This window comes from Manis pentadactyla, chromosome 10 (assembly GCF_030020395.1).
Source record: "Manis pentadactyla isolate mManPen7 chromosome 10, mManPen7.hap1, whole genome shotgun sequence".
Classification (NCBI taxonomy): domain Eukaryota; kingdom Metazoa; phylum Chordata; class Mammalia; order Pholidota; family Manidae; genus Manis; species Manis pentadactyla.
The window spans coordinates 48,991,637-49,005,281 of NC_080028.1; the positions used below are offsets into that span (position 1 = coordinate 48,991,637).

At 36.6% G+C, this 13,645-nt stretch overlaps 1 protein-coding gene across 1 annotated transcript; it reads left to right on the plus strand.

Annotated features, from left to right (window-relative positions):
* Positions 1-679: 679 nt before the first annotated feature.
* LOC130679344 (olfactory receptor 6C76) lies at positions 680-1,621 on the plus strand. Its single transcript, XM_057487942.1, has one exon. It carries the CDS (start codon positions 680-682, stop codon positions 1,619-1,621), a length of 942 nt encoding a protein of 313 aa, XP_057343925.1.
* The last annotated feature ends 12,024 nt before the right edge of the window (positions 1,622-13,645 follow it).

The following is a 13,645-nucleotide window of genomic DNA, read 5'->3' on the forward strand; positions in this document are numbered from 1 at the left end:
GATAAGCATGCAGAAGCTCCATTAATATTTGGAAATACAATGTGTAGGGGATTGAAAATATATGGATATCTTTATATAAGCCACTAATTTTATAAATAAAACTTCATAATACAATGTTAGAATGACTTGATCTCTGCTTCCTTTACAAAAGAACAGGCAATAAATACACAGATGGAGATATTAATTACTACTTCTGTAGATGAACAATTAGAATTTTCATGGGAAAATGTCAGTTAAGGTTGAGGCTGATGACTGATCTACATGATCACTAGGGATTTTCTGCCTGGAAAAGATGATTTAAGAAAAGCATAATGCCCTCTATATTTTAGCTAAACAATGAAGCCTGGGTGAGAAGAATTCATGTTGAATCAACAGATTTTCCACACAGCAATTGTAAGAGGTGGAGGCAGAGTAAATTTGTAGCAAGGAATCAGAGGACAGCCCTCAGAGTAATAATATGCACATTAAATGCAGAAGATACACTTAAAAGAGGCATTAAAAAATTGGGGCAAAAGGGGAGTGTATATATAGAAGGACATTGTATTTAGTCTCCCAGATACTTGTGAAAATACAATCATTACTTGAAAAAGTAGATGCAGATATTTATGCTTGTCTAACTGATTTATTGTTGTTTGTCTTCATTTTGCCAGGAAGGTCTGTCAAAAATCAACCACCAGAAATGAGAAACAGAACATCAGTAACAAATTTCATCCTTCTGGGTCTGACCAATAATCCAGAAGTGCAGGTTGTGATTTTCCTCTTTTTATTTTTCACATATGTCCTAAGTGTTACTGGAAATCTCACTATCATTGTTCTCACCCTGCTGGATTCCCACCTGAAGACCCCCATGTATTTCTTCCTCAGGAATTTCTCCTTCTTAGAAATTTCATTTACTTCTGTCTGTAACCCTAGATTTTTGATCAGCATCCTAACTGGAGACAAATCTATTTCCTACAATGCTTGTGCAGCTCAGCTATTTTTTTTTATCTTCCTTGGTTCGACGGAGTTTTTCCTTCTGGCCTCTATGTCCTATGATCGCTATGTGGCCATCTGCAAACCTCTGCATTACACAACCATCATGAGTAACAAGATCTGCTGCCAGCTTGTAGTCGGCTCTTGGCTGGCTGCCTTCTTGGTGATCTTCCCTCCGCTGACCATGGGGCTGCAGCTGGATTTCTGTGACTCCAATGTCATTGACCACTTCACCTGTGATTCTGCTCCTTTACTGCAGATCTCTTGCACAGACACCAGTACTCTGGAGCTCATGAGCTTTGTTTTAGCTGTGCTTACGCTTATGTCCACTTTGACGTTAGTAATTCTCTCCTACTCTTACATCCTCAGGACAATTCTGAGAATCCCCTCAGCCCAACAAAGAAAAAAGGCTTTCTCGACTTGCTCCTCCCACATGATTGTTGTCTCTCTCTCTTACAGAAGCTGCATCTTCATGTACGTGAAAACATCAGCCAAGGAAGGGGTTGCATTGACAAAAGGGATAGCTATGCTCAATACCTCTGTCGCTCCTATGCTGAATCCATTTATTTATACCTTAAGGAACCAGCAGGTGAAACAAGCATTTAAAGATGTTCTGAGAAAGATACTTTCCTCAAAAACATTGACCTGACGGCAATTTATAACTAAAATATACACCCAGTAGTTTTTGCCAGAGAACCAATAAAGAATAAATTGTTTTATTTCTTCTCTCTTCTTACTTTATCCATTTCTCAGTAATACTATTGTTTATGCTATTTTGTATTCACTGTTCTTACATACAAGTTCTCCTTATATGAATTTAAGCACAAAGCCATTATGGAATGATCTGTAGCACCCTATGGTATAACACAAAGTGACAATTGTTACTTCTTAGGTTAGTGTATGCACTTCAAAATATACATTGTGTTTATATTTATTATTGCCTAATTTATTTAAAAGTACATGGCATTGATATTTTAGCTATTAAATCTTGTAAGTATATATATATATATCTTCTAACTATTTTTCTTTACAATGATACTTAGAGGAAAGTTACTGGTTACATAATAACTGATACACAAACAAACTTTAATTTAAGGATCCAACAATATCAACCAGGGGGCATTGATATTTATACTGATCCACAAATTTAACTTGCAATTTATTTAATTTCTATATGATGTATGAAAACCGAATTACATCTTATGATAGCAAAGCAGTAAAAGCTAGAATAGTCTTTAGTTGTTTTTTTTTTCTTTAAAGACAATACCATTACCTACAATGTTTGTGCCAGTCAAATGTTTTTTGTTGTTCTCTTTGGGGCAACAGAATTTTTTCTCCTGGCAGCCATGTCCTATGACTGCTACATTGCTATCTGTAAACCCCTGCGTTACATGACCATCATGAACAGTAGGGTCTGTACCTTATTAGTCCTCTGCTGTTGGGGGTCTGGCTTGGTGATCATTCTCCCACCCCTTAGCTTGGGCCTCCAGCTTGAATTCTGTGACTCTAATGCAGTTGATCATTTTGGCTGTGATGCAGGTCCCCTCCTAAAGATCTCATGCTCAGATACACGGGTAATAGAACAAGTGGTTATCCTTGTGGCTGTATTTGGACTCATCATCACCCTAGTGTGTGTGATTCTGTTCTACACACACATCATCAGGACAATTCTCAGGTTCCCCTCTGTCCAACAGAGACAAAAAGCCTTTCCCACCTGCTCTTCCCACATGGTGTGGTTTCCATCACCTATGGCAGCTGATCTTCATCTACATCAAGCCCTTGGCAAAGGAGGAGGTGGCAGTAAACAAAAGCGTCTCAGTGCTCACTACATCTGTTGCCCCCTTGTTGAACCCCTTCATTTACATCCTGAGGAACAAGCAAGTGAAACAAGCTTTTAATGACTCCGTGAAGAGGATTGCATTGTTCTCAAAAAAATCAGTTTTGATGAATCAAAGTAAAATGAAAGAAGAAAATAATCTAAATGTTTAACTACAGCTTCTAATTTATTTCAATGCTTTGTACCTATAATTCAGTCATATTAACCTTATCAGAGACATGTAATACTGCATCCTACTCTCACCTTAAGCATATTCTTTCTCCTTTCAAAGCAACCTCATAAGTGGTGTTTTCCCTCATTGTGAAACTATAAAAATATTTTCAAGTAATCGAATTTGTTCATTTCTTACCCCAATTTTTTTCAATGCTTTGGTTCAGGAAGGAAAGAAATAATATCTAAACATATAAAAATTATCTAGAAGATACATTATGTAGTGATAGTACTAGTTTCTTCTCAAAAGCAAAGTTGTCAGAATTATCCTGAATAGTAACAGAGTGCTTGTCGATGAAGAAAGGAAAGAAGAAAGAAAAAAAAAATGAAAGACATGGAGGGACAGAGGGAAGGAGGGAGGAAGGAATGAAGGAAAACAGAGAAGAGAGAGAAAGGAAACAGGAAAGCAAGCAAGGAAGCAAGAAAAAGACGAAAGAAGCCTCTACTGATTATACTCCAGCCTTTTAAATTACTATCTTTCAAAGTAAATCATTACTTCTGCTGGATAACAGACAAAAAGGGCAAAGAATTAAAATTGAAAAGATTACTTCTGACATTAAATTTAAAACTCAGGGCTTATTTATCTTAAAATTTAAAGGTAAGCCTTGAAATTGCCATTTAATACTCTTTTAAATTATTTCTATGGCATAATTTTGAAAACAATTGCTTTTTTGGAACTCCTAATGATATGTCAAACTCTCCAATCATTATTATTAATGCCCTTGCCAATGCTATAAATCATGTTTTAGTTTTATCAAAATGTATGCAGAAGATTGAGTAAATTGATGAACACATCATGGAGAGCAAGTTATGAAGCCTGAGTTCTGATTTCAAGGCATGTTCAGCCCACTCCAGTCCAGTGCCTTTCAAGCAGCAGTGTGGTTTGGAGAGGGCAGGATGGGAAAAGGACACTGGAATTGGGAGAATACCAGCTGACATGCTAGCAGGGTGCTCTCTCTGCAGTAATGCACTCCTGGTTTATCAATGTGTCTTCTTATCTTTGCATGTTAAGGTATTTTATTGACATCAAAGAAGAAAATTAAATTGACTCAACATTTCAGAATTTATGTAATAAGTTTTACACACCATAATCTGTCCTGTGGTAGCATATTTAAGATTTTATGTTTTGAGAAGGGGAAAGATGAGATACTGCACTTATCATCTTCCTGCCAACTTTGGAGCATATTTATTATCAGCATAACCTTCTGGAGTGTTCACCAAAGAGTTCTTATATACTGAAATCACTATAAGAAATATTTGAATAAAGAAATTGGCACAAGAGACTCTAAAATAATTATCAGGACCAAAGTAATTATGTGACATTTCATAATGTGTTTCATTTGATGAAAAGTTCATAATTAGTGAATGTAACTATTATTTTTGATATATTTGTAAAGCAGAATTAAACAATCTTTATTTACTTAATTGAGATAATGAGCTGTAAAACCTGTAAGTTAAAATAAGAAAAAGCTTAGATCATCAGCACATAAAATTGAAGAACACAGAGGAGTAGGAGCCAAGAAACTAAGCCAGGTGGCGTGACCCCAACCTTCTTTACTGTGGAGTTAAAACTACAGCTTCTAATTTATTTCAATGCTTTGTGCCTATAATTCAGTCATATTAACCTTATCAGAGACATGTAATACTGCATCCTACTCTCACCTTAAGCATATTCTTTCTCCTTTCAAAGCAACCTCATAAGTGGTGTTTTCCCTCATTGTGAAACTATAAAAATATTTTCAAGTAATCGAATTTGTTCATTTCTTACCCCAATTTTTTTCAATGCTGTGGTTCAGGAAGGAAAGAAATAATATCTAAACATATAAAAATTATCTAGAAGATACATTATGTAGTGATAGTACTAGTTTCTTCTCAAAAGCAAAGTTGTCAGAATTATCCTAAATAGTAACAGAGTGCTTGTTGATGAAGAAAGGAAAGAATCCACAATGGGGTTGGGGGGTCTTGATAATATGGGTGAATGTAGTGACTACATCGTTTTTCATGTGAAACCTTTATAAGAGTGTATATCAATGATACCTTAATAAAAAAATTGTATAAAGGATGCGAGGGGAAACTAGGTTAAAAATGACTTAGAAGCCATTTAAATAAAAGTTTTTAAAATAAAAAAATGTTATGTCCATAAATAAATGCAAAACCTTGATAATTAGTAATTATTTTGAAGCACTGCAATTTCACTCAGGGGTGTGAAGTAGCATTATCTTAAACTGGAGGTAAAAGGTGCAGTGGTGGAAGTATTAAAGTTTGAAATGAAAGAAATCCATGAATACCAAGCAGCTCCATTATTTGGAGATGTTTAGTGGCGGTTTATTTACTTTTCCTTTTGTGGTGTTTAGCCTGATTATTTAGCATTTTTGTGGTCTGTACGGTTGAAGAAGCAGATGCTGCTTCCAGTCTTTGCAGACGTGGACTGGGAAAGCCCTTCACCAGTCAGCCCGCTCAGAGGTTCTGGGCACCCATCTGGGTCCACGGGCAGGCTTGTGCTGGAGTCTGCAGGAGGGCAGTGGGAGAGCCTGCTGCATGGGGGCTGACCTGGAGCTGGGGTGGGGCATGAACTTGAGTCATGGGAATGGGCCTGTTCATGAGTCTGTGGGGGCCAGCCTGCTGCTGGGGTCCCCTGGAGTGGCGTGGCACCTGTGTCCATGGGGACAGAGCTCGTCTGGGACTGGGATGACAGGATACTTAGTCCCGTATCCTGGGTTCACACGGTTTGTCCTGCTGCTTGGGTGGGCCTGGAAGCTGAGTCTGCAGGGGCCTTCCTGGGCCTGGGGACACAGTGCGGGGCTGGAGCTTAGGGCCACGGGGCTGGCTGGGTGCTGAAGTGAGCCTGGAGCCTGGGCTGTGGCTAGAACTTCTCTAGAACTGTTGTATCTTTTGTTTTACCTTCAAGGATTGTATTTAATTCCACTGTGGCCTGTACCATACTTGTTAATCCACCCCTTTCCCTCTGCTAGCTTCAGTGTTGGCTGCTCTGTGGCTTGCTTGTCAGAGACGAGTTGGAAATCAGGCATTTAAATGCTAACAGGTGATTTTTCTCAGCTCTACACCTAGCAGCCTGTCCCTCTGTGTTCCTGGAATAAGAGGTGGCACAGTGACTGGGACATGGGCCTTCTGCCTTTGATTCCCTGTGATTCTTCTAAACTAAAAAGCACTCTCACCAAGTACACCAGCTATGCAATCAGCATTATTCTTGTTAGTTAACACATTCTATCGTCTCCTCTCACCCTTCAGTCTCCCGTCTAACAAGACAAGGATTTCCTCAAAGTGGGTTGACAGTCATGAAGCAGGGACTCAGGTTCTGAAAGGCATTAAGTCTTCCAATACAACTTGCAATTATTTTTATATCCCTTCCAGAACTACACTTTATTGTGGTAAAATTTACATAACATAAAACTCACCATTTAACCATTTTTAGGCATACAATGCAGTGCCTATTAGTATCTTCGCAAAGTGTACAATTATCACCATTACCTCATTTCACAACCTTTTCATCATCGTCACCACAGAAAGATGCTCCATAGCAATTACGCAGTGACCCCCTGGTGCTCCCAACCTCCAGCTCCTAGCAACCATTAATGTACTTTCTATCTCTCAGATTTGCCTATTCTGGACATTTCATATAAATTGAATCATTGAAAGGCGTGTGTGGCCTTTTGTGTCTGGCTTCTCTCACTTAGCATGTGGGTTGTGCTAGTGGGCTGTGGGTTGCAGACGTGGACTGGGAAAGCCCTTCACCAGTTCAAGGTTCATCTGTCTTGTAGAGTCTATGAGTATTTTGTTACTGTTAGGCTGGAGAAAGGAAAAACAAGGACATGCAAACAGAACAGAGAGATGCCATAGGGGGAGAACAGACCAGACCCAAAGTCCGTGCCGTATATGGAAAGGGGACAGCTCTCCCTGAATTCCATCCTGACATGCCAACTAAGACCTGGATGTCAGCCTCCTCCCTCTTGGAAGGAAAAAATGTTTCTAGTTGACTATTATGTCACCTTTAGCCAATCACACCTCTCAACACCCCTTAGGATAGCTTGCCCACTCCTCCCCCTCCTAATCCCTTATAAGCGCCCCACTTCCCTAACCCTGTGTGACTCCTCCGGCTTGTAGTACCCAGGCCGAGAGAACATCACCCGGGGGTATTTAAATAAATTACCTGGCCCTTTGTTGCCTCTCTTTGCCTGCTTTTTCCAGCTAGAATTTATCTTACAGGTACTTCTTATGAATGAATAACATTCCACTGTATGGATACACTGCATTATGTTTATCCAGTCATCATTTCATGGACATTTAAGTTGCTTCCACTTTTTAACTATTATGAACAATGCTGCTATGAACATTCATGGGCCACATTTTGTTTGAATCACAGCATATTTAGATGTCTTTCCTAATATTTAGAAGACCGGGTGATGATATTAAAGGGGCATTAAAAAACTGGAGGGATGATCATTTACATTCCATTCTGTTTTCTGAAATAGCAATGTTACTTTGCCAATGGAAATATAAATGAATCATATTTGATTTGAAATGCATTCATATGTCTTTTACCTGGAAATATTCGTACAGAATATTATAACTAAAATATTGTCATTATATGCCATTATTATCACTATGTGCTCTTTACATTACCCAAAGCCCAGCGGGGATTAACTAATGAGTAAATTTAATCCAACAACAGTTCTGCATTAAAAACAGAAAATAGTAAGTGAAAACTTCCATCAACGTAAGACCACACAATTGCTGATTGGAAATCAGAGCATCCATTCTTAGTTATGAGAAGGTCTGAGCTCAAGAAAAACCTTTCCATGTGTTGTGCAACATCCACGTTTCTCAAAAAAATACAACTTCCTGTTCCTTACACGGATGGTATGTTAAAAGCTATAGTGCAAAAGCAGAGATACACATTTGGTGATAATTAGTAGTGCTCATTTCCTCACTAAGCACTAAGGCATACCACACTGTTTCCACAGCAACTTCTATTCAGTTCAATTAACTTGCCCACTGAATACATGAGTAAGTTTCTATGTTTAAGACTGTGTTTACTCATGGATGTAAGTATGTCAGTTTTATGTTATTTTCTACTTATAGAAACAAATTTTTGGTGTTTTCAGGTTCTGGTAATAACCAAAAATACATGAAAAATGAATAAATTTTAATGAATTTCTAAATGGCCTACTGAACCAGATTCTCCCAGTCCCCAGCTACTCCCTGCTTGTAAATTATGCAAATGCACAAGTTTCCTTAACTCTTTCAGGACACTAGGGTACCAAATGGCAAATAGCTACTCCAGGGAATTGATCAATCTTGGGGAGGTGGGGGGTGGAAGGAAACAAAGGTCATTTCGTAGCGATTAAATCTGTGTTGCTTTAATTTATAAAATGTCCCCAGAAAGCAGGATCGGCATTATGTTAATTTTTCTGAAGAAAAAAGCTTAGATATTTTCAGCACACTCTCAGACACTGTGGCTGAGGGTATGGTAGGGAGGAGATAGTAATGACTTTGGAGTCAGAGATTCAAGTTCTAATTCTGGAGTTACCATATACTGAGGCTGAGACTGGAAACACCAGCTTCCCCCATTGTAAGGAAGACAAAAATAATACTCTATGCCACCCCTCCACGTGATTATATCGAAACACAATTGAGAGCAATCAGTTTTCCTCTTTTATTTGGTGGAACCTTATTGTCAGCACTGACCATTTTTGACCTTAAAGAAAGTAATTCCACTTAGTTCAGCTTAATAGATGGGAGAGAGATTGAGACACAGAAAGACAAAGTAAGGCATCTGATGTCCAGTGGCCAGCCATTGTACACCAGAGCCCAGGCCATCCTCCTGAACTACTAAAATGTACGGTTTGGCTAGATAGCCAGTACCCAGCACCTTGAAGACACCCAAAAATCACTACTCTTTTCTCCATTTCTGGTCATTGGCTTTGTAATTGATGGAATGTAGAAAGGAGAATAGTTATGATCTGCTTGGTCTTGCCTGCAAATTTGGAGTTTTGTGGAAGGATTGAGTTTGGGTTGGAAATCAAAAAAATTCTTTTTTAAACTATTCATCCCACTAAGACACACCTTGGGGGCTTAACCGTACTATTCATCTGTTTATCTAAGTAAAATAAAAATGGTGATATCCTTTTGTTTTCAGAAAGGCTGTGATCTTTTGATGCTTTTTGTGAAAAAATTAACAAGTTTACATTATTCATATGTTTATATATATCACCATCAAATGTTTATTATCATTATTATCTTTACTGCCTACTTAAAAAAATAACTAAAGTCCATCCTTGATACCATCAGTAATACTACCAGAGTGCAGAGCATTGCCATCTTTCCCTCCCCGCCCCATAGACAACAGCACCTCTGGCTGTCTTCATAGAATGGTTTTGTTTGTTCTTGAACATTGCAACAATGGGTTATATAATAGGCACAGCTATTGCATGGATTCTCCTAAGCATAATGTTTTAGAGATTAATCCACTTACTGCATATTTGAAGTTTGTTCCTGTATTATTGCTGAATAGTGTTCCACTGTATGAATATGTTATAGTTGTATATCCCTTCACCTGTTGATGGATGCCTGGGTCATTTCCAGTTTTAGGTTATTGTGAATAATATTACCATTGATATTTGTATGATATTTTGTGAGACATGTTTTTATTTATTTTGGGAAAATACAAAGGAGTGGAAATAATGGATCATAAGGTGGATATATGTATAATTTTAAACAAGGTGCTTAATGATTTTCCACAGATGTTGAACAGTTTTATACTTTCACCAAGTAATATCTGAGTGGTCCTTTTACCCTGCATTTTCTCTCAGATTAGGTATAATTTTTTTAACTTTAGGCATTCTAATGAGCATTAAGTGCTATCTTGCTGTTTTAATTTGCATTTCCCTGATGTCTATGATGAGTTTCCTGCATTTATTGGAATTACAATATACTATTTTCTGAAGTGCCTTTCAAGTCTTTTTTCCCACTTTTAACTGGCTTATTTGATCATCATCATTATTTATTTATAAGTATTATTATGTAGATACTCTGGATACAGGTATATGATTTATGTATTGCAAGTATTTTCTCATTTTGTGGTTTGCCTTTTCATTTTCTTAATAGTGTCTTTAGATGAACAGGTGTTTTAAGTTTGATGAAGTCATATTTATTACAATTTTTATGGTTAGTTCTTTTTCATTCTGTCTAAAATATATTTTCCTAACTGGTCACAAATAAATTTTCCTGTGTTTTCTTCAATGAACTTTATAGTTTGGCTTTTACATTTAGGTTTGTAATCCAGACCTAATTAGCTAAGTTAATTTTTGCATAGGGCCTGAGATATGAATCAAGGCTCAGAGATTTCCATATAGCTATACCTTTAGTCGAGCAAAATATGTTGGAGAGACTTTCCTTTACCCATTAAATTCCATTGACACCTTTGTCAAAAATTACTGGGGTCATTTATGAGCTCTCTGCTCTGTTTTGTTGATTTTTTTTTTTTTTGTCTGTAGCAGACTGCATGATTATTTTAGCTTTATAGTCTTAAAATCGGATGTTAATCCTCTAATTTCATTATTCCTTTCCAAGATTCTAAAGCTGGGATTTTTAATTTAGAATCACTCTGTACTTATATAGAGCCTACTATTCTTCCAGTGTTCTCATTGAAAAATGAAAATTTTATGAATGGGTTAACTGAAGAGATTGAGTGTGTAAATATGGAAGCCTCTTTTCACCATGCTTCCTGAAAAACAATGTGTGACATGCCATGAAATTGGTAAAGTGTCTCAGAGCAATTCTTCCCTGCCGCCAAACAGGTTTCCAGGCAAGTGTGCCATCTGCTGATCAATGTTTCCAACTGCATTATGTAGTGATGAATTCTTGACTTTCTTTTCTGTTTTTATGCAGTGTCTTCAGTGACAGATTCTCCAGTTCATTCCTTAACATACTTCACAGACCGCCCCACAAACGCATACATCATTGTGTCTATATCTCATTTACATCTTGTCTTCTATCCACTTTTATCCTTCCTATCCAATTACCAAGTTTAACATTTTGTTCCCTTCTCAAGAGCCTTCTGGAAGGGCACTGAAGATTCCCATCTCCACTAAGACTCAGAGAACCCGAAGAATGGCTGTTTTGTCATATATTGCCAATCTTTCAAATCTCATTACAGATATGTAGTTTCAATGTTTTTTTAAACTATCCTATGTAGTCTCTAAGCGTAGTGGACAGTAGGATCCAATTTTCAAACCTGTTTTTATGCACAATAATTTATAAATAGAAAAATTTAAACACACTGAAAATATTCTGCTCCCCTATACTCTTGCCATTTAGAGTGCTTAAGAAACTTAAGAAAACTTTGAAAATGCTTAGTATAAGCATGGTGCTATTGCTAGCCAATATAATAGTGTCTTTTTACATTTCCACATAAACACAAATGTCTAGTTTTTGAAAAACAACAATTAGTTGGAGAGAGATCATTTGATTTAGCTCTCTATATGTGTAATGTCTCCTCCTCTATTATGTCTGATTTTAAGTGTCCTGATATATGAATATCCAGAGCCTACCATAGTGAGTAAACTTAGACTATTAAATTTTTTTTGCATTAAAATAAGAGACTTTGTTCTAAAGTTGATTTTATACTTTGGTTCTTTTTAGCAAAATTGTTTTGTACCATATGTATCTATGTATTACATATGTATATAATATTTCAATTCTCAGACTTTGATTTGTAAGGCTATTTTAAGCCTCAAAATCAGTAATGAATCCACACATAACATCCCTAAGTGCTGGCTGTATTATTTCATTTTATTATTATCTCCATTCATAGACAATGACCCTGAACTTACTTGGTTGAGGAAACATCCCAGATGATAAGTACATGGTAGAGTGAAGCCAATATTTTATCCAGATCTATGTGACTTCATAAAAACTTCTTACATTTCTCTATTTCAAATATTTACTCTCTTAGAACATCTTTCCATATAAAAGCTCTGATGGAGTTTTCATATCTCAGTTCTTTTCTATTTAAGATCTATGTTGTAATATACAAACAGCATTGTAGAACAACAAAAATAATTTTGTGTGCATATCTTAAATGCAATACTGCCTCTTAGTGGGGTCTTTTGTCCATCACAGTCTTTGAATCTTCACTATCCCTTCAGCCAGTGTGCATCTTATATTAACTAAATCTGTAATTTCCTGTAAGTATTAGCAGATGTACATTTTGGTGTGGTTACATAATGTTCATTTTTTCTAGTTTTATTTAAATATGCTTGAAATATAACATTGTGTAAGTTTAACATGAACAACATAATGATTTGATATATGTACAAAGTTTTATTTTTCTTACTAACATTTTCTGATGTCTTATCTCTAGTCAACCCAATTTTCTCTTTCCATATCTCTAGGCTGGAAGAACATGAGCAGCTGATGTGCAGTGTTCTCTTTTTTCTACGTGTAGTTTCTTTTTTCTACAATCAATCACAAAATAGAAAGAAGTGGTCTGGTGTACTTTATTTTCTTAGGTCTGACCATGTGATTTTTATTAAGGATATTCTTCTTTATTTGGATACACCATATGTTTATATGCGAGATTGTGTGTGTGTATACATATGGACAACAGCCATATTTATCAGCATGTCCTTAAGTGTACACCTTATCCTTCCACCTCTGGGTCCGTCCCAAACCCATTTCTGAGAATCCAAGGCCTAAAAACACCTCTAATGTCTGAATCTTCAGACAATCCAGAGTTTGGAAATGGACCTAGGAAAAGCCCAGAGATAATAAAAGAGGCTTAATTAATCAAGCTTATATTTGCCAGAGTTTTAAATGGACTATTTCATTGTCCAATAGCAGGCCAAATATGAGCCAAAAAGAGCAGCATATGGAAGCATCCTAGCAGGAAAAACCATGAAAAAAGCTGTATTCTTAGGATCTCCTACTGGATGGTAATATGAATTGAGATAGGTTCCCTAAGTCTCTCTACCATGGAGACGGCAATGCCTTTCTTGATTATAAGCTACCAGACAATCAGGTCAGAGTCTTATGCATCACATTATTACATAGTAACACCTTTTAAAAACATCAATACATCATATATGGTTTTCAACCTTTTTTGACTGAGTATTGCCTCAAAATTATTTTTGTAAATAATATACTTTAGTCCACATCATAATTTTTCATTGTATTTTCATTAGGAAAAAAAATTTGGCATTTTATAAATACTGATTTTACATAAAACTGTTATACAAAACTTAATCATATCCAAAGGAGTATAAATATCACAGAAAACTGAAACTCAGTGATACCTATTTAAGTAGTATATGGACAAGCTCAGTTTAACAGATGGAAATTTCATGCTTTCTTCTTGAAATTTTCCTTCAAGTCTATGTTCCCCACACAATTATTCTTAGTCCACAAAAGTTCAAAGCAACAGTAACATATTTAAAATTTTTATCATCGCTAAAAATTTACTTGAAAGACATCTCTTAGTGAGATTAAGAGATGGTGCAAGATGGTGTTTGATGGAGGAAGATACAGATACTTCCTCATGAAGACCATTCCTGACCCCTAGATAGGGTTAGATCTGCTTACTATGTGTTCTCAGTGTGCCCTATGCTA

Bases quoted from the DNA above. Each gene is read 5' to 3' on its own strand.
- LOC130679344 (XM_057487942.1), top strand. From the start codon at position 680: ATGAGAAACAGAACATCAGTAACAAATTTCATCCTTCTGGGTCTGACC.